Genomic DNA, 20,281 nt, shown 5'->3' with positions numbered 1-20,281 from the left:
ACATTTCACATCTCCTTTAAGAAAGACCATCAAGAAGTCATTGTGTAAATTAAAGTCGTGTATGTGCTAATGAGGGGCGGAAGGGAGATTTGACGCGCTGACAGAAAGATGAAGAATTGTATTTGCATTTGACACACCTGGAAGTCTGAAATATAATATTATATAGGAGATTTATACATTTACAGTATCTTATAATATTAAATACATACATGTTTAATATATATATATATATATATATATATATATATATATATATATATATATATATATATATTTCAATAAATCATAAAATGGTCCTGATATGTAACTAGACATTAAGAAATCATGTTAATTTCAAATACTTATATCACTGACAACAGTAGTCCGGCCAGGATATTGTCATTTAAAAGTTGTTGTTGCAGCCCTCAACTGATGTTGATGTTGACATGTTGTGTTTTGGCCTAAGCTCCGCCCTCCACCTATTGACCAATCACGGACTCAGTGTTACTGAGTTACCACAGCAGCAGATCTACAAACATTCCTGCTGATCCTGCAGCCAATCTGGCAACCTTGAGTCAGAGGGAGAGGGAGGGGGATACACCGCTCTACAGTCATTTGAAAGGGATTGCAGTACCAGTTTTGGCCACAATCTTACATACACTTCCTTTAAAATAAACATTGCAATGCAGAATTCATGCTTCCTATATGGTTAACAAATGCTCCATGCAGACATAATGCAGATTGGAAAGCCACTCAAAGGTGGTGCACGCACTGGTGTAGGTGATGTTGAAACCTCTGCCCGACATGGAGTGGTCAGCCTGGAACTCCAGCCGGAGAATGTTGCTGTTGCTGGTGAGGTGGGACGGCACCTCCGCCCCGGTGAAGCGGCCGAGCACAGACGAGTCAAGCATCTCTCCGTCCTTCACGGTCAGGATGTCGTACGGAGCCTCTAGGTCAAAGTCATTGAAGGCCAGGTGGATACGGCTGCCGGGCTCTGATAGGATCAGCCACACACAGTTAAGGTTGTTCCCATAGCCTTCTGGGTAATCCGGAGAGAGGACTGTGCCCATGGGAGCAGTGAAGTTTGAAAGACAGGGAACTAAAAGAATAGAATAGAATAGAATAGAATAGAATAGAATAGAATAGAATAGAATAGAATAGAATAGAATAGAATAGAATAGAATAGAATAGAATAGAATAGAATAGAATAGAATAGAATAGAATAGAATGAATTTAATACTAAAGATTAATGTAGCTATGTTCATGTTATGTTTTTTTCTCCCATAATGACAAAAAAAGTGCCCGTCAACAGATAAAAGCATGCCACATCATACATCAGTGTATTAATACAGCACTTAGCCATGTGTGTGTGTTTCATATGCCATATGGAGACTGTCACTACGCTGTTGATTACTTTCTGACAAATGGCATTCATGACATAAATGGACTTCAGGCTATAAATGGAGCTGATTCGTTCAATCTTCCAATTAGATGTGGAGAAATTTCAGCTATGCGTTTTTTTAAAGCAAAGAGCCTACAGGTGAAGTATCACAATATAGCAGATTTCACTGCGGTTGAAGAAGTCTCCAGGATGGCTGTATATATAAGCCAATTATTTTAGCTGCCTCGGAGATCTCCGCATTGATTTGGAAGAAAAGACAAAGACAGGAATGTTAATAAAATCCAGCTGTATGGAAATTTGAATGAAACATGAACATTTGTGACAAAGAAATGTGATATAAAGTCACAATTGCGAGTTTTAAAATCAGAACTGCATGATATGAAGTCATAATTGTGCATTATGAAGTCAAAATTGCATGATATAAACTCGCAACTGCAAGAAAAAAGTCAGAATTGCAAGTTAAATAGTCGCAACTATCTTTTAAATTGTTTTATTCTGTGGCGGAAACAAGCTTCCATAGATTTCTGTTCTACTAGTATTAAAAATAATGACTCCTTTCCTAAACACTTTCCATATCTGCCATTGGTCAGCTAACAGGGAGCCCCACCCCCTTGTTTGTGGTTTTATTTTAATAGCACCTTAGAAAGGGAACATTATTTTAACAAAATAATTACAGCTTTAAAATTTACAATGGTACTGCTTGAAATAGAACAGATTTGAGGACCGAATGAAATAAAAAGCATAATCATCCTAAAAACACTGTAAAAATGCTACAGTATAAAAGTGTTGTTAAAGCAACAAAAAAGGAAAGGACAACAATTTCCAAAACTATTAATCAGTTCATAAACTACAGTAGCATTGACAGCACTCACAAATGCAGATGGGGATGTTGGCAGACCACTGGTTGTTGTTCTGACAGGATATTGTTTTCTCTCCAATGAGCTCAAATCCAAACTGGCACTCAAAGCGTAGCACGTCACCATTGGAGAAGCCATCTCCTTCTCTCATCCCATACAGAGGGGTGCCTGGGTCCCCGCAGCTCTCCTTGTCGATTTCTACAGAGAAAGAATGCAAACATTAGTGATCAAGAAATAACATACTCACTCTCTCCACTGCTGCAGTCTGTTAAAGAGGAAACTTTCCTTTACAGGTTCATTCCCTGCTAAAAAAAACTAGCTTAAGCCATGGACACACCAGACTTTATTTGCATATTCATTTATTAACATGTATACCACTTAGTTAGTATACAGAGCTGATTTAATGCTTTTTAAACCAGTTGTTAGTGCATTAACTTTGGCAGCTCTGAACAGTATTGGGGTAAAGCATTACAAGTAATGCGAGTTACATTCGCAGATTACTTTTTTCAAGTAACTAGAAACGAAATGCATTACTTTTACATTTACAACAAAATATCTGAGATACTTTTTCAAATACTTATTTTTTTCATTCATTGACTGACAGCTCTACTGTCCTTATGTTTAGAGAAATCATGAGTAAGTGTAGAGGCGATGTTTAGTTTAGTTTATTTAATATATTTAACAGGGACCATACACAACACAAGTGTTGAGCCAGAGTTAGTTAAATAGCTCATTTTGAATCTGTGGTCCCTGGGCAGGATGATGATGTTCAATACAATTACAGCATTCCAATACAATCCAGAAAAAAGAAAATAATAATATCGTATCGCAATATCGCAATTATTAAATCACATAGAAGAAGATCAGGAGAGGAAAAAATAAATAAATAATAATTTTATGATCACGTGTGTGGATATGAATATGAAACTGTTTTAGAATAAATGTGAGCAGGCATTTACTCAGCCCACCTGCACAAAAACAGATTCAGTATTCCTCAAAAAGAATAAAAACTTCATGAAACTTGCAATAATTAAATATATTAAATTAAGCAAAATGTACTTTATTAATATTATCATTAATAAGCACAAATGACTTTAGAAAAACATCAATTTATAGAAAATTTATTTTATTGCTTAAGTAAGCAGTTTTCCTGTATCCTTTTCTTCTTCAATCCAGAATGGCTGAACAGCTGAAAAGTTTTTTGTTTTTTTTTTACTTTACAGGAATGAATTTGCATTTCTTTCAGCCTGAGGCTTTTTCATTTCACTTTTGGTGTGAAACGGGACTTTAAAATTGCCAAAAAAATAACTTTTTTTGTAGTTATTAAAAAAAAAAGCAAAGCAAGCCCAGCCCAGATGCTGAAAAGTAACACAAACGTAATGTAACACATTACTTTCCATAAAAATGCAACTAAGTAACACAGTTAGTTACTTTTTTAGGGAGTAACACAATATTAAAACTCATTTCTTTTAAAGTCACGTTAACACTGGCTGCTGTCGATGATCATGTAGACTATCGACACAACCCAGCACATGACTGATTATAGTTTAGAAAATTATAAAAATATAGGTATATTTTTCTAACAAAAACCCATCGCTTGGCTTCAGAAGGCCTTTATTAACCCACTGGAACCATATGGATTACTTTTAATGATAGATGGGTGTGCTTTTTTAGGCATTTTTTCCCATTCACAGCCATTATAAAGCTTAGACGAGCCAGGATATATTTCTATATAAATCCAATTGTGTTCAGCTGAAAGAAAAACGTCTTATATGTACACCTATGGCTTGAGGGGGAGCAAATTAAAGATAATTTTCATTTTTGGCTGAACTAACCCTCTAACCGTGTCTTCATTACTTTTCATTAACTAGGCTGGTCTGACTGCAATTTCGTTCACCGGTAAAAATAATAATCAGATAGCATGATGTTTCTAGTGCAGCTGGTGGCCAAATGAAGTCTTGTTGGTTGAGCTAGTGAGGATAAATTTGATGTCCTCTCCACATTAAAGTGAAAGATAAATATACAGACTCAATCACAGCCTTCCAATCTGAGGAAGTGAGACAAATGGCACTAAAGTGAACTGCAAAAGTCCAAAGATGGACTGAATTCATCAGATGTTCTCCACTCAAGAGTAGCTGACCGGAACAGAATGCCACCACTACGCTCTGTTCAGCCTAGATAAGCTCCAACACCTGGACCCTTTAATGGTGGAGCCGGCCATCCAGGACGTTCCCACCGTGGGTACAGAAACCTGAGGTCACCATACCTAGATAAGACCTTCCATCTGCATAGAATCGACTCGGTGGGTCGGCCAGGCTGATGAAATGGGCTATACATCTTCCCAGACACTTTGCACGGCCATGCACAGTTGAACTATGAACTCTGTTCCGAATAAGGATGCTGAATGGTTTGCCAAAGAAAAAAAACTAAAAAAAACTAAATTGCATTTAAAACCAAATCAAAGTTTGAGAATGTAGGAGGGGGGAATTCTCCTGAGGTATAATGGAGGTCTTCGGCCAATGCTTGATGTATGGCATTAATTTCCGACATGACAGTCTTTTATGACTACCACAATGCTTTACTCCGTTGGTCAATCGCGTGGGGTGGCCAGGGGAAGGTTAGGGCCATATTTACTGCTTTGTATTTATGATGAGGCAAAAAATAGAGTACAAATTGTCTGTAGGAGCTGATGGCGTGCGAATAATCCGGACCGCCGTGAGGTCAGCGTGTCAGATGCGAACCCCTACGCTTCTCTCACGCCGCTTAATGTGATGGGCTTTCTGTGCGCTTGTACACCCGAGGACCTCGCTGTGAAGATCAATGTGTTAACAAGCTATCCAATCAAACACAAAAGGTTGATTCTGTATATGTAAGCACACGCACAGCCCACACAGGGGAAGTTTAGGACCTGCGTTTTTCTTCCCGAAATAGCCAGGGAATTACAGAGTATCAGTGAACTTTGGCATGTAATACATCAACAAGCATTCTGAGCATTTACCACATAGCAGGACTCATTAGGTCGGCCTTCACATAAAAGCCTATAAATAAATTTAATCTCAAAACCATTTCTTATTCATTGGAAAATGGCAAGTAATTTATCTCTCCCTTTGTGTATCCCATGGATATTGTTTCATTTCAATAATGCTGACTTTATCTCTCTCAAGAAAGTGCTCATTATCACAAAGTCGAGTTTTATGTGGAGTCTAGACATGAAACGAGGCATTTCTTAAACACGAGTCACATGAGTCAAGAGCACTCCCAGGCGGATCTCGGCTTTTATTTATTTGAAGCATTCAATTAAAGCTGTTGAAGAGTTCTGGCCATAGAGAATACAAACTAAATTATTTTTTTAAGGAAGGTATGCTAATGAGCATGTCATTGAAACAGATCTCAGCTATGGATAATCAATTATCAACGTCAGTAATGCATCCGCCCTGTTGTTAGAAACTTCACTTGAGTAGACCGTTACTCTCTGAATCATTTAAACAAAAAGCCCTTTAAAACACTCGTCATCAGTAATAACATTCAAACTCGTACTAGTCTTTCCTTTGCAGTTTCATTTATTCAATGTTATTACAAAGTCAAACTTGCAAGTCTTTAAAGAGCAACTTTTTTCACATGTTCAACTTTCTTTAGTGTGTAATGTTTTTGTTTGAGCATGAAAAAGCCCTGCAAAGTTACAAAGCACAAAGTCTGTCCAGTGGGAGATATTCTCTGTCTCAGTGTCACTGTTTCTGCACTCAACTGCAGTCTTGAGTTTTCTTGTGGGAATGAGAAATCATTTAAATAATTCCCACCCAAAGCATACGCAAAACAAAGGGGCGGGGCCTGGTTGAGTTCGTTAGTAGTGTGTTGAAAATGGCAGTTGTGGAAAGGGGCGTGACATTTCTTAAACATGCTACTTGACCAATCACAACACACTGATCAAGCCAACCAATCAGAACCCAGTGTGCTTTTCAGAAGGAGGGGCTTCACAGAGACAGGAAGTAAACAGACAGACTGGGAAGAGAGGAGCCGCAACAATTGAGAATACAGGGCTCTGATTGGTTGACTTGACCAGTGTGTTGTGATTGGTTAAGTACTTTGAGCATGTTTGAGAAATGTCACGCCCCTTTCCACAACTGCCAGGTTCAACACACTACTAACTAAATCAACAGAGTCCAGTGTGCTTTTCAGAAGGAGGGGCTTCACAGAGACAGGAACTAAACAGAGCGTTACTGACAGACTGGGAAGAGAGGAGCCACAACAATGGAGAATATGGGGAAAATAAGGGGTTTTTTGAACATTGGGTAATGAAAACCTATTCTAGTAGAGCTCAAAAACAAAACTTTGAAAAAAAGGCCTAATAGGTCCACTTTAAGTTACCAGTGGAGCTTCAATGCTATTGAAACCCCAATGGAGGGCTATACATATGGCTATATGAGGCATAATATATAAAAAAAACTAATGTGGAAGGAAAATATAATTGTGAATTTTTATTATTTTAAAACTAAGAATCTAAAGTCAGTCTAAAAAGGCTCAAAGCACAACTTAAAAGCCTGTCTTGATTTAATTGAGTCAAATTAACTGTGACTAAAGCATATAAACTTCAGCGGTGCTTGTCTACAAGTTTTAACATGTTAATTTGAATCTTTGTGGTCAAGTAAATGTGTTTTTTTATGTCATTAAGTTTGTCACAAGCAATAAGAAGACCCTCAGAGGTAAAACATAAGGGTATAAATTCATCAACAGAAAATGACAGATGTAGTTTATACTAATACGTGAAATGTGTCACCATAAACACAATTAATGACCCATGTAGAATATGCATTCATCACAGACATCAGCATAATGGACTGCATTTGTATTTTAAGTGTACACTCTTGAGGCCAATTCACACCGCACAGACAGATTGCAACAGACACGTTGTCGGGTTTTGTCTGTTGGCATCTGTCGGAGCTTGTTTTCGCCGATTGAGAATGCTAAATTGGCACTTGTCGGGTCATGGAATGTCTGAAAAGTGGCATACTGTAATATGGCGACTGTCCTTGTGTGAACGGGCCTTTATGGGTCCTGCACACTGTGCGATTTTTCAAAATCCTTTGCGAATGTCCCTTGTCAGACTGTACGAACATGATCGCCATGTCACACTGTAAGATCTCAGTTGGCATTAATGTCAGACTGCACGATAGTGAAGGCGTGCTAAAAACGGACGCGCGCAAGAAAACTCACCCGGAGTTTTATATCATCAATGAATGACGCGTTCAGTGACAGTGAGCTGCATTACACGCAGTACTGAAATGCTGGCTACAAAGAAATCTCTAGCTCTCGTTTTGGTCATAGTTTGTCTTGAAAAACGGAGATATTTGACTGTCGTCGTAGGAGAAGTCACACTGCAGGATTGTGTGGCAAATCTTCTGACACTGCCAGAATTTCGTCTGAGGTAAAATTTGATCGCAGCGCTCATTAATCGGCTGCCGGTGAACATGTCAAACTAACGACCAAAGACGTCAGATTTTAGCCTAGGATCTGAGGAATCTTTTAGGATTTGCTAAATTTGTCCCAGACGGCAAAATCGTGGCCAAAATCGCACAGTGTGCACCCGGCTGTGATGAGATTAACTATATCTTCTCCACTGTGCCCTAAATTTAAAGACAGGCTTGATCTGAATGCATTTGAGCTTTTACCTGTTGATGCCCAGATACATTTTCAGCCGCGTTGGTTCTGGTTCTGGTTTTTTATCATTCCATTCTCTCATAGGGATTTCAAAAAAGTCAAAATTGCTAAAGGCAGAAAATGATTTGAAAATCTGACAAAAGAAATCTGGATTGGAATTTTCTGTACAGCATCATGGGTGATGTAGTTTTTCACCACAAATTCTGTTGTTAAATAATTAATGTGGGTTAATGGCTTCAATAGAACACACATTATCGAGCACTACAGCCTCGTAGCTCAGTAGGTTTGTCTTTAAAGTTATCGTTCAAAATCAATTTCCCAATGGAGAAAATGAATAGGAGCTTTTACTTCCAACAGTTGCACTCTATTCTTTGCCTATTCTCTCCATCATGGCTCCAAAAATCATCATTTTAAACATGTCACCAAGTCCGTATCATGTTAAAGTGACCCTTTTGTGTGAAATCTTGGCCTGACAGGTAAATGAACTACCCGGGAACAAGACAATAAAAACCTCAATATGTCTTCCATTGAATGAATGAGTGCTGTGAGCCATTAATGTGTTCATTATCTGGCCGGATCCCTCAAAGAGCTCCTAATTTATATTATATATCAGAATACACACATGACGTATCATAAGAAACCTCTGAGTTTTAAGTTTCATCTGTCATCTGGAACGCAATCTCATTCCAAATTCATATTCAACGTTATTCAATGTTAAACCTTCTGTCAGAAGAATAGTTCCACTCTATTGCTATTCTAATAAAACTATTCCATTCTATGACATTATAATGGTGAAAATATGAAGACAATATAGAAATATATAACTCAAAAATATAAATATATAGTCTAAAAAAATATTTTCTCACATTTCAACCTGTGTTAATGAGGTTCAAATCTGGGTTTTGTACATGCAATCAAACTCATCTTTTATGTATGTACAGGCCACAGATTTTTTTTTTTTATCCCCTCATGTATGACCATCACGTATTTATGATTGACAGGCCCAATTAGATCTTTACCAAGAAATTGAAAATTAAAAAAAACCCAAAGCCACTGTGCTTGTGCGTGGCATATATAGGATGAATTATAATAGGTGTAGAGAAGAAAAATGAAAAAAGACAAATCTAATACAATCTGTAATATTTTGCCAGTCTCTCCCAGGGATATCATACAGTAATCTGTTGTTTTTATTTTTTTTTATCTCTCTGGTCTTGCACTTAAGGGGATTCATTTGCTCTCCAACTCTCTTTCTCCGTCTACCTCAGTCAGTCTCTCTCATTATACTGAATGGCACGCTGTTCATCACCCCGACACTAATTTATTACAAAACCTTGAGGGAGAGGAGATAATCAAAGATATGGGTTTTGTAGGGATTGCTGCTCCTATCAAGTGAATGTAGCTCATGTGTTGGGGATGAAAGTTAGTTGCCGTGCATTCAGCAGAGACCACAGAAGTGATTTGTGGGAAGTGCTTCACTTTTATGCACACTGACTACTAAGCATGCATGCTGAATACTCATGCAGGAAATAGTGGACATGTCCAGGCAAATAATGTCTGGCCTTTTGATGTCTAAACTCTTTTCAGTGGATGTGAAAAACACTTTCTCACTGCATCAGAAAATAAGGCTGGATGTTTGATTGAATCTGGGCTGATGCCAGACAGGTTGTTTGTACAATTTTGGTGTGTCCCGCTTTCCCTTTCTGTTTGTTTGCAGTTGCAAATGTATTTTTTTTCATCCCTCTGCCACATTTCCTCCATTTAACCTTGACAATAGGATTGCCACAGTCGCAAACATTTTGCTTGACAATTGCGGTGAATGAATAGTTATTTAATCTTATATCTTTGCTGTCAGATGGAAACCTTGTACGTTATCATAATTTTACCAAATTCAAGCACAATTTTCGACCAGCATATATCAGACATGCATTTTTTTTCCCACAATTAGAATGTCTGGTTATACAGTTTATTATAGCTATGTGGAATTTATCAAAAATATCACGTTATAAAAGATAAAGTGCTTCGCAACGGGCTATTTAAGACCATATTTGAAGACAAATGCTAGATAAAGACACACTCCAGTGCTCATCAGATGCACAAAACATCAGCCATGTTTCTGGAGTAAAAAAAAAAAGCTATATTATTTAAACAAAACGTTCTTTATTCCCCCTTGCATCGCAAACAAGCACAAACAAGACGCTCCAAAAAGAGGAGGGCGGAGCTTTAAAGTTTAACTGACAGTTTGAGCATCCAATGGATTTATGAGGTTTAGTCACAAGCTCTTTTTAATACTTTTCATTGGTTAAATATTTGCAAAACCCGATGTAAAAGGTGCCCAATATGATTTATGACAATTTTTTAGACTATTCCCAAAGTGACTATACATTATTCACAGCTTTTCAGGTACCTTTGTAGTTGATCTTGAAGCCTATAGATCCCACGCTTTCATCCGACTGGAGGTGAAGCCACATCTGATGGGTCATGCTAACAATGAGGTCGGGAACAAAGCTGCCTGTCAGACTGAGGAGAAGTGAGAGATTAGACAAAAATAAACAAATCAGGCACATCACACTGAAGGTACACTACCAGACAAAGGCTTGAGCACACCTATGCATTCCTTATTGCTATTTTGCATATTTTAGATTAACACCATGTCCCGTCCAGATGCCATTCGTATAAGACTCCAGTGACAAACAGTTGTGAGATGACTACGAGACGCGACCAAATCAATCAAAAATCACAGCCAATCAGAAGAGTGTGTGGGCGGAGTCTCAATGCAAGGTCACACAAAACTCAGATTAGAAGCTTTTAACATTAAATAACACCTCATACTCAGCATCTCTCATACTCAGCATCAACATTTATTTCTATGATGTTGTTGTTCGACATCACAGAAATAAAACCGTTTCTAAAACATAATCATCTCATAGCGCCATCACAGCTGGTTATGAATAAAAATGTATTAACATTGAAAGGATACATTTTATTGCATGTCATCTGGTTAGGACACTGTGTGATACTAAAGTTGTCAAAACTATGAATTAGATTTAAAGTAATGTATAATATATTACAATGATTTAATGGGATAGTTCATCCAAAAAAGAACATTCTGTCATGAATTACTCACCCACACGTCATTTCAAACCTGTAAGACTTTTGTTCATCTTCAGAACACAAATGAAGGCGTTTCTGAAGTTTTTTTCTCTTTTCTTTGCGATTTCTGTCACTCCATTGAGAGCTACGCAACTGCCATTTTGATGCTTCAAAAAGTTCATAAAGAGATCGTAAAACTAATCCATATGAATTGAGCAAATTTAGTCCAGATTTTCTGAAGAGACAGAAGTGCTTTATATGATGAACAAATTGAATTTAGACTTTTATTCACATATTGATCAGCAAACATAAACCCAAAGCACAACCGAGCCTGCTTGACGCATGAGAACAAACCTCGTTGGTTCTTACTGAAGCCTAAACGTGATGCGTAACACGAGAATGAACCTTATTGGCTCGTGCAGAAGCTCAAGCTGCACATTTAATAAAGTATGAAGCTCATTGGTTCTCACACGTCAAGTGAATATGCTTGAGCTTATGTTTACCAAAACTGATGTGCGAGTTGATAAATGCTTATGTGGTATGTGAATAAAAACCTTAATTAAATCTCTTTATCATTTAAAGCGATCAAATCTCTTCAGAAAATTGAAACTAAACCTCTCAACTCGTATGGATTAGTTTTACGTTCTCTATGAACTTTTTGAAGCGTCAGTGATAGTTTTGTAGCTGTCATTAGCAGCCATATCACCCTGTAGCCCAAGACTGGTTTCCCACTGAAGCTAAGCAGGGCTGAGCCTGGTCAGTACCTGGATGGGAGACCAACTGGGAAAACCAGGAGCTGCTGGTAGAGGTGTTAGTGAGGCCAGCAGGGGGCGCTCACCCTGTGGTCTGTGTGGGTCCTAACACCCCAGTATAGTGATGGGGACACTATACTGTCAAAGAGCACCGTCTTTCGGATGAGACGTTAAACCGAGGTCCTGACTCTCTGTGGTCGTTAAAAATCCCAGGATGTCCTTCGATAAAGAGTAGGGGTGTAAGCCAAGCATCCTGGCCAAATTTGCCCATTGGCCTCTGTCCATCATGGCCTCCTAATAATCCCCATATAATGATTGGCTTCATCACTCGGTCTACACTCCACCAATCAGCTGGTGTGCGGTGGCCGTTCTGGCACAATATGGCTGCCGTCGCATCATCCAGGTGGTGCTGCACATTGGTGGTGGTTGAGGAGATTCCCTCTTCTATATGTAAAGCGCTTTGAGTGCCTTGAAAAGCGCTATATAATTGTAATGAATTATTATTATTATTAAAGCAACAGAAAGCTCTCAGATTTCATCAAATGGTGAATTTGTTCATGTTCATTTGTGTTCAGAAGACGAACGGAAGTCTTACAGGTTTCGAACGATATTTTTGGGTAAACTATCCCTCTAATTTGAATGGTTTCTGAAGACGTAACATGATTATTTACACTAACAGGATATTCAAAATTCGTTTTTGTTCCTTGTATATCATTCATCTATCAAACAACCCCTGCCCAGAGCATAAAGACTGGCTGAGAGGAATATTGATTCAGGAACAGCCAAGAATGTCCTACCTGAGTAAATTATGCATCATCGTACCGTCACAGACTGTGGATAAGAAACTCACACTTGCAAGATGGTTTTCGGGTCTCCAACTTCCCCTCCATCACCGATGGTTAGTGTGTCATATCCCAGTTCTAGGTCGAACTCCTCAAAGTTAATCTGAATCACCTGTCGGCAGAAATGAGGCATAATGCTTAGTGATGTGTCAAATGAACTGAATTAAACTTTATGGCTCTTGCATAATTGAATCCTGTCAGAGAGAGAGAGAAGTCTGTCGAAACTCGCTTTACTGAATTTCGTAGAGAATAAAGAATATTCTCCATTATCAGAAAATAAAAGTTTCCAGAAAATGCTTATACTCGAGTTTGCTTTGAGCATTCAAGCATGACGAAGTTGCCTCTACTGAACAATCATCATACTTCATTATTTTATATTAGGGCGGTCGAAATAAACGCGTTAATAACGTGTTAACTCAAATTCATTTTAACGGCAATAATTGCATTAACGAGCGATTAACACAGAGCACATTTTCTGTTTGATCTGTGGCCCATAGCTGGAGAAATTAAGATCCACCATAGACCTAAAGGATGCAGCAGCAAATATTAATAGGGGAAAAAAAGGGTTAACAGTAAAGGGGCGGTTCCGTGTTTTTTTTCTAGGCTTGGTTGTGTTTATGCAGCGCAGTATAACATGTCTTAATACTTCTTTTTTTTTTTACGCCATATTTTTCTTCTATTCTCCCTTTATTCTACACCGCTGTCTCCACTGTCCTTTGAATGGATCGTTTGCTTCCTGCTTCTATGAACCCCATCCCTCCGGAAAAACACAATGGTCTTAGATTGGTTAGATGGCCAAATGTAGTTTCCTGTATTTTTATTGGCCGAAGTGCCAAGCACAGGTTGTCCAGAAACGCCACGCCCCTTACCATTATGGGCAGAAGTCACATCTGCAGAGACTAGCGAGGGTTTATGATGTCACCAAACCAGGAAGAAGCTCGTTGTAGTCCAAACCGGCCGTTTTTGTAGGCAATAATCTGCCATAACTTTAAAGACAATATCTCCGTTTGCAGTGAACTTTCAGCGCTGTAACTTTGCAGATACTGTTTATGCTCAAGCAGCAACATTACACACCAACTAAAGTTAAAAAAGTCAAATCACATGCAACCACCCCTTTAATATTACTATTTTGAAACAAGTGCAGTTATAGCCTACATAAGCTACCATATGTTCTGTTTAACTTTTATTAGACACCAAAGAAAAGTGTGTTTTTACACTGAACACATTCTCTACAGTCTGAGCGCAATGCGCGAATACACTGCAAGCTCACTCTCTCACTCATTGTTAACTCATTAACACCGTCACTGCTTACGGTACATGTGTTTTATTTAACTAAATACATTACTCACACTGTTCATGTGAATCGTGGCACAGTTCAGTACACACACACACACACACACACACACACAAATACCGGCAATTCAATCGAGACCGCGTGAATATTCCAGCTCTTAAAGGGGCCACACTATATTCCAGCTCTTAAAGGGGCCACACTATATTCCAGCTCTTAAAGGGGCCACACTATATTCCTACTCCTGGTGAATATGGACCTTCTCCTCCAGGTATGTTGTGGTTCTGGTGTGCTCACAGGTCCGCACGACAGCTTTCACATTACGAATTGTGCCTGTTCTGAATTAAACTGCCAGTGTAAAAACTGCTTTTATTTATTTTCCTAAAATAAGAGAAATCACTGCTTATTCTGAATTTTAAAGCTTAGGCTTAAGAGACATGAACAAGCTCTTTAAAAATCATCTATGACCTGTGATACATATCTAGTCTTCATGCTCTGTTGAGTAAGATTTCACTAATTAAAAAAATAATAAAATACATTTGCATAAAACATGCCTATTTGTCCATACCCACATTGATAAGAATATTAAAAACTTGAAACATTCATTTAAGAGTACATTTACGACTGATACAAATGTGTGATTAAGTTGCAATTAATAGGAGTTAACTCATGACAATCATGCGATTAATTACGATGAAATATTTGATTTGATTGACAGCGCTATTTTATATACACCAAATGTACCAGACGTTATTTTTTTTGAAAGTGCCAAACAGAAGAATGCAATCATAACTCAACCAGTCGAGTTTGTTATTATTGTTATTATTATTATTATTATTATTATTATTATTATTATTATTATGTACTAAGTTCTCAGCAATTATTGCTTAAATGAAGGCATTTTTACATTTTATTGCCTGCCTTTTGTACTTCCAGCTTTCTCTCAGTCCTGTGGGAAACTGATCCTTATGAAAGAAAAAAAAATCCATATGTAAAAGTCAGACTAATTATACCCATTAAACACAGCACAATCAATTGATTCATTCAAATGTAGTTATTTCAAGACTAGAGCATCTTTTGGATAATTGGGAGTTTGGAAAGGAGGATCAAGGCTTTAGAAACAGGGATTAGAGGTGTGGAAAGAGCCACGGGCATATGGAGAGGTCTGAACTTTCTATATTGATTAACCCATTGAGAGGTACTGGATGGAATTAGTTGCCATGGCGATGAGCCCTTCACCATGGCCAGGGCTTAGCAGGTATGGATGCATGAGAGCTACTTAGCACTGATGATTGATGCTCAGATGGCATCTCGGCACAGATAATAAAGATGTTTTCTTCCATGTAACCGAATACAAAATACTCCAGAGTCCCTGTCTCACTAAAGGTCACCAAATAACTAATTCAGCTCCACCACGGCAGAGATGCAGGATTGAACAGACGGGAATGAGACTTGAGATGGCTGATCTTGGATCAGTTTCTACTCTGGATTTCTAATATTAAAATAATCTGTAAATCTGATCTCAGAACAGGCACACATCAAAACAGGAACTCGCCCTGTCTGGCTGCGGTTGTCATGGCGATTGTAGTCATGAGCTTTTGCTTCTGTTAGAGAGTGAGGTGCTGAGTGAGTATTGAATTGCAAAGAAATAAAGTAATAGAGCCGAATTATGACTTTACAATGAGGCAGAGAGGCCGGTGCAAATGCTCCAGTGCTTTTACTGATATACACAGGCGGGTCTATTTCATTACAAATCACAATGCTTCATCGTGACGGGGGTTTGTTTTAAAAGCCAGTGTTTGGAAAATTCATCTGGTTTGTTCTGATGCAATTCAGAGTGCAAGAAAAAGAAGTGCAGTCGCCATGAAATCAAAATGGCCAAAAGTGTTTTTATTTGCTTTTAGTATAAATATGTCAGTTATCTATAAGCTAGTGCACTCCAAAACAATGACAAAATTCACATTTAGAAGATATAAGCTCTGCCAATGTGGATCAGTCATTTTGATGACATCACTCTACACATCAGATTTCCTGTCCAATCAAATGCTCTCTAGAATCTGAAGCCCCGCCCCTACCTTATAAACAGATGCTGAAGTTGCGGCTGAAATCGGTCACTTGGTGAATTGCACTTAGTGCACTATATAGGGGATAGGGAACGATCAGACAGTGCTCTATATAGGGGATAGGGAACAATCAGACAGTGCTCTATATAGGGGATAGGGAACAATCAGACAGTGCACTATATAGGGGATAGGGAACGATCAGACAGTGCTCTATATAGGGGATAGGGAACGATCAGACAGTGCACTATATAGGGGATAGGGAACGATCAGACAGTGCTCTATATAGGGGATAGGGAACAATCAGACAGTGCTCTATATAGGGGATAGGGAACGATCAAACAGTGCACTATATAGGGGATAGGGAACGATCAGACAGTGCACTATATAGGGGATAGGGAACGATCAGACAGTGCACTATATAGGGGATAGGGAACGATCAGACAGTGCACTATATAGGGGATAGGGAACGATCAGACAGTGCTCTATATAGGGGATAGGGAACAATCAGACAGTGCACTATATAGGGGATAGGGAACGATCAGACAGTGCACTATATAGGGGATAGGGAACGATCAGACAGTGCACTATATAGGGGATAGGGAACGATCAGACAGTGCACTATATAGGGGATAGGGAACGATCAGACAGTGCACTATATAGGGGATAGGAAACGATCAGACAGTGCACTATATAGGGGATAGGGAACGATCAGAGAGTGTAAATATGTTTTCCATTGGGGCAAATTAAGTCTGGTTTCACGTTAGGTTCAGGGAACCGCTGCAGCTCAGGTCCAGAGACACGATAGCACAGACTCAGAGCGGATCATGTGATCGAGTCGACGCAGACCAGAAAACACATCTGATCATTTGAATTCTGCACAGAACGATATTTTCAAGTGATCTATCTATCTATCTATCTATCTATCTATCTATCTATCTATCTATCTATCTATCTATCTATCTATCTATCTATCTATCTATCTATCTATCTATCTATCTATCTATCTATCTATCTATCACAAAAATTTGATTTTCTGCCTCATTTGTGACAGAGCAGGTCAGTAGCAGCGTTTACACGGATTATAAGGGCACTACTAGCACAGTCAGAAAAAAAAAAAAAAACTACATGTAACCAAGTCAACTAGAATCAATTGTCCAAATCTGATCAAAATTGACTTCAGATTGTAAGGGGTGGTTTATAACCCATTTGTAATCAGATCGAGAGGACCATAACATATAACATAAAACACAACACACCACACCACAACATAACATTTTGTAATTAAAAAATCTAAAATTTAAGTGCATTCCCTTCTATTGTGGTGTCTAAGCACAAAGAATGTATTCCAAACACACAAACATGCACCCCCCCCCCCCCCCCCCGACACACACACACACACACACACACACACACACAAGGGGTCTTCCTCAAGGTGAAAGCAGAAAACAAGCTGCCAGGATGTCAAGCTCCCATAGTGCTGTTCGTAGTGTCATTTCCCCCGATTAAGTTCACAGAGATGAGATCTCTGGTTTCTCTAAGCCAGGCTACTTCAACTGACACACAATCCTGCTGGGATTTACAGCCAGCGCAGACTCGTGGCGGCTGTGTCACCAGAGCATTTCACAGATGCAGTTTAAAAACAAGAACGAGAGCGCTGGTCAGAATATTACAAAGATGAGTGTTAAGAGTGTTATACTTCAAACTCTGATCGTGTGGGTCAATGCAATGCAGTGCGTCATTCGCAAAACAAATCATATACATGATCATACTTTAATCAGATCATGTTACTGCACCTGAGGTTTGTCAAGATGATTTTACATCTGTGTTTGTCATGCTTAAAAACACCCCTAAAATGAAATAAAAACAGTCAAACTAAAGCACTATCATCTGCTTTTTGCTTTAGTTCAAAACAGAGTTCTGTTTTTTTTTCTTATCCTAAAAGCTTTATATAAATAAGAAGAATTTTTATTACCATCATGTTCACTTTCTTCTGTTCACTGAATTTTCAATCATGTCACTCAAATGAGACTATTTCAGTAGTTTCACCTGGAGCAGTGTTTCAGTAATATCATGTCAGCCCTTCAGCACACGCGAGCTGTCAAATCAGGACCACGTCAGATGACAGAACTGATGAACAAAAGCCAGAGCCGCAGAACGACAGGCAACCAGTGCAGTTTGGTCAAATAGAAGACATTTGCAAGAAAATTTATATATATATATATATATATATATATATATATATATATATATATATATATATATATATATATATATATATATATATATATATATATATATATATATATATATATATATAAAGAAAGAACTAAACTTTACTCCATTAGTCTGCATCACACACACACACACACACACACACACACACACACACACACACACACACACACACACACACACACACACACACACACACACACACACACACACACACACACACACATACACACACACACACACACGTTTTTTGCAACACAAATGCATAAACTGTTCAAAGCTTGTGGTTGGTAATATTTCACCTAAGCTGCATTTATTTAAAATATCAGTCATTTAAGAAATCAATTCTATTTTCTAATGTGTCTTTGCTTTTCTTTCCTTGTCATCCATTTTATTTAATAATGATAAGTAATGACATCTCCGTTTCACGAAATATATAAAATATTGGTTGTACACGAAAACGCACTCAGAGACGCGATTTCAGGCTCCTAAAACGCCGGAGCCGTCTGGATGAGATGCTGATACGATACACAATTTTTACGTATAGAGCTAAAAGTTTAGTCGATTCAAAATAAATAAATAATGAAACAATGAAATTTGACTGGTTTAATTTTTGAATATGAATTATTTGAATTATTGAATATTTGAATTATTGAAATTCGTACCGACTACTAAACTTTTAGTCAGTGAAATTCATTATTTATTTATTTATTTTGTAATCATTATTTGATCTTAACTTCTATTACTCTAATATAAAAGATTTACTTAATTTATTTATTTAAAATGAATTAGAAAAGCAAAGACGACTTGAACTGAACAGTCAGAACATGGATGAGGGGACGTATCAATTTCTGCCTGTCATGATCTGACCTTTGATGCTCCCTCTGAGGTTAATGCCCAATCTGGGCATCAATCTCCAACCAAAGACCAATGGGGCAACAGCATTTCAGTTTCTGCTTGATGTAGCAGGTCATGCTCCATTCAGGATGGACAACTGAACTATGAAAAACAACCATCTATGCACAAATGCACAAAGTCACGTTTAATGCAGACTTTTCCTTCTGAAAGCAGAGGATGCGAATGCTGTAAATGTGAATGAGGATGGACACAATTTGAGCCTTATTTATGAACCAATTTATGTCTGAATCGCACATGAAACCATTTCTCCGTAATTCGTCCCTTTGCATTCAATGCATGTACTGTATTTATCAGCAAATTACACAGAAATTCGTTCTGCTTGTGAATAAGGCCAAATGTGTGCCTGATGCAACGGCCTTGATTCTATATGCATGGCGAGCTCTGAGCTAAGCAGAGTTAACAAATCCCTCGTTAAACCAGTGATCCGTTTATTATTTTCATTATCTCCGTTTGAACAAAAAGCAAACAACAAAAAGAAACCAAACTGACATTGTATCCTACATTCCCACAATCCAAAAGTGCCACAATGGACTCTAAATTGAATCTAGCCCCGACACCATTCAAGTCACTCTCGCCAAGGTTAAAGAACAGAGTGCAATATAAATAAATTGCCCCCCTAAAATTGTCTGCCAAAAATAAGTGAGCAATAGTCTGTAAGAGATAATTGCTCAGTTGGTACAGAGTGTATGCTGGCGTATTTAAATCTCTGATCTGATGTCACCTTTGTCCAGCAAATGCATTTCTCTTCTGTAGATGAATGACTTTTGCCACATGCTTTTTCCATAATTTAGTGAAACCCACCACATGTACTTTCTAAAAACATTTTAAAAAGAGTACAAACCTTTAATTGCAACACATGGCAATTGCTTTTCAGAAAAGGTAAAACGTGGACGAGCACATTAGGGTTAGCACCATAATGTCTGAATATGGGTTCAAAAAGCACATATAAAAAAATTTAAAAAAATAAACGGCGCTAGTCGTCACACAGGTGGTCAAGCCTAATGTACTCGTCCCCATTTGACCTGTTCAAAACATTAATGGCTATGTGTTACAGATATAGCCTTGTGTTTCTGTTGTGCAAAACACATTTGTATGCTACCTATTTTTGCTGTTAAATAAAAGTTTAGTTTCATCTTACTGTTTACGTTTGGTCAAATTCAAGGACAGCAACCTTGAGCTTGTGAAAGGCGCTTTATAAAT

The 20,281-nt window shown here is 38.1% G+C and overlaps 1 protein-coding gene across 3 annotated transcripts in view; it reads right to left on the bottom strand.

Annotated features, from left to right (window-relative positions):
• Positions 1 to 20,281, bottom strand: part of csmd3b (CUB and Sushi multiple domains 3b) — a 500,836-nt gene that overhangs the window by 233,786 nt on the left and 246,769 nt on the right. For 2 of the 3 annotated variants that reach the window (XM_067425814.1, XM_067425815.1), the window contains exons 11-14: positions 12,586 to 12,689; positions 10,298 to 10,410; positions 2,254 to 2,436; positions 752 to 1,078 (exon numbers count right to left, since the gene is read on the bottom strand). In XM_067425814.1, the coding sequence (XP_067281915.1) occupies positions 752 to 1,078; positions 2,254 to 2,436; positions 10,298 to 10,410; positions 12,586 to 12,689 (727 nt within the window). Of the gene's footprint in view, positions 1 to 751; positions 1,079 to 2,253; positions 2,437 to 10,297; positions 10,411 to 12,585; positions 12,690 to 20,281 lie in introns of those variants that run through there. The other variant, XM_067425816.1, reaches the window with a different exon arrangement.

Source organism: Pseudorasbora parva, chromosome 19 (genome assembly GCF_024679245.1).
Source record: "Pseudorasbora parva isolate DD20220531a chromosome 19, ASM2467924v1, whole genome shotgun sequence".
In the NCBI taxonomy this organism is placed as follows: domain Eukaryota; kingdom Metazoa; phylum Chordata; class Actinopteri; order Cypriniformes; family Gobionidae; genus Pseudorasbora; species Pseudorasbora parva.
Note: the sequence above shows the minus strand (reverse complement) of the source record. Positions and strands in the feature narration are given on the sequence as shown.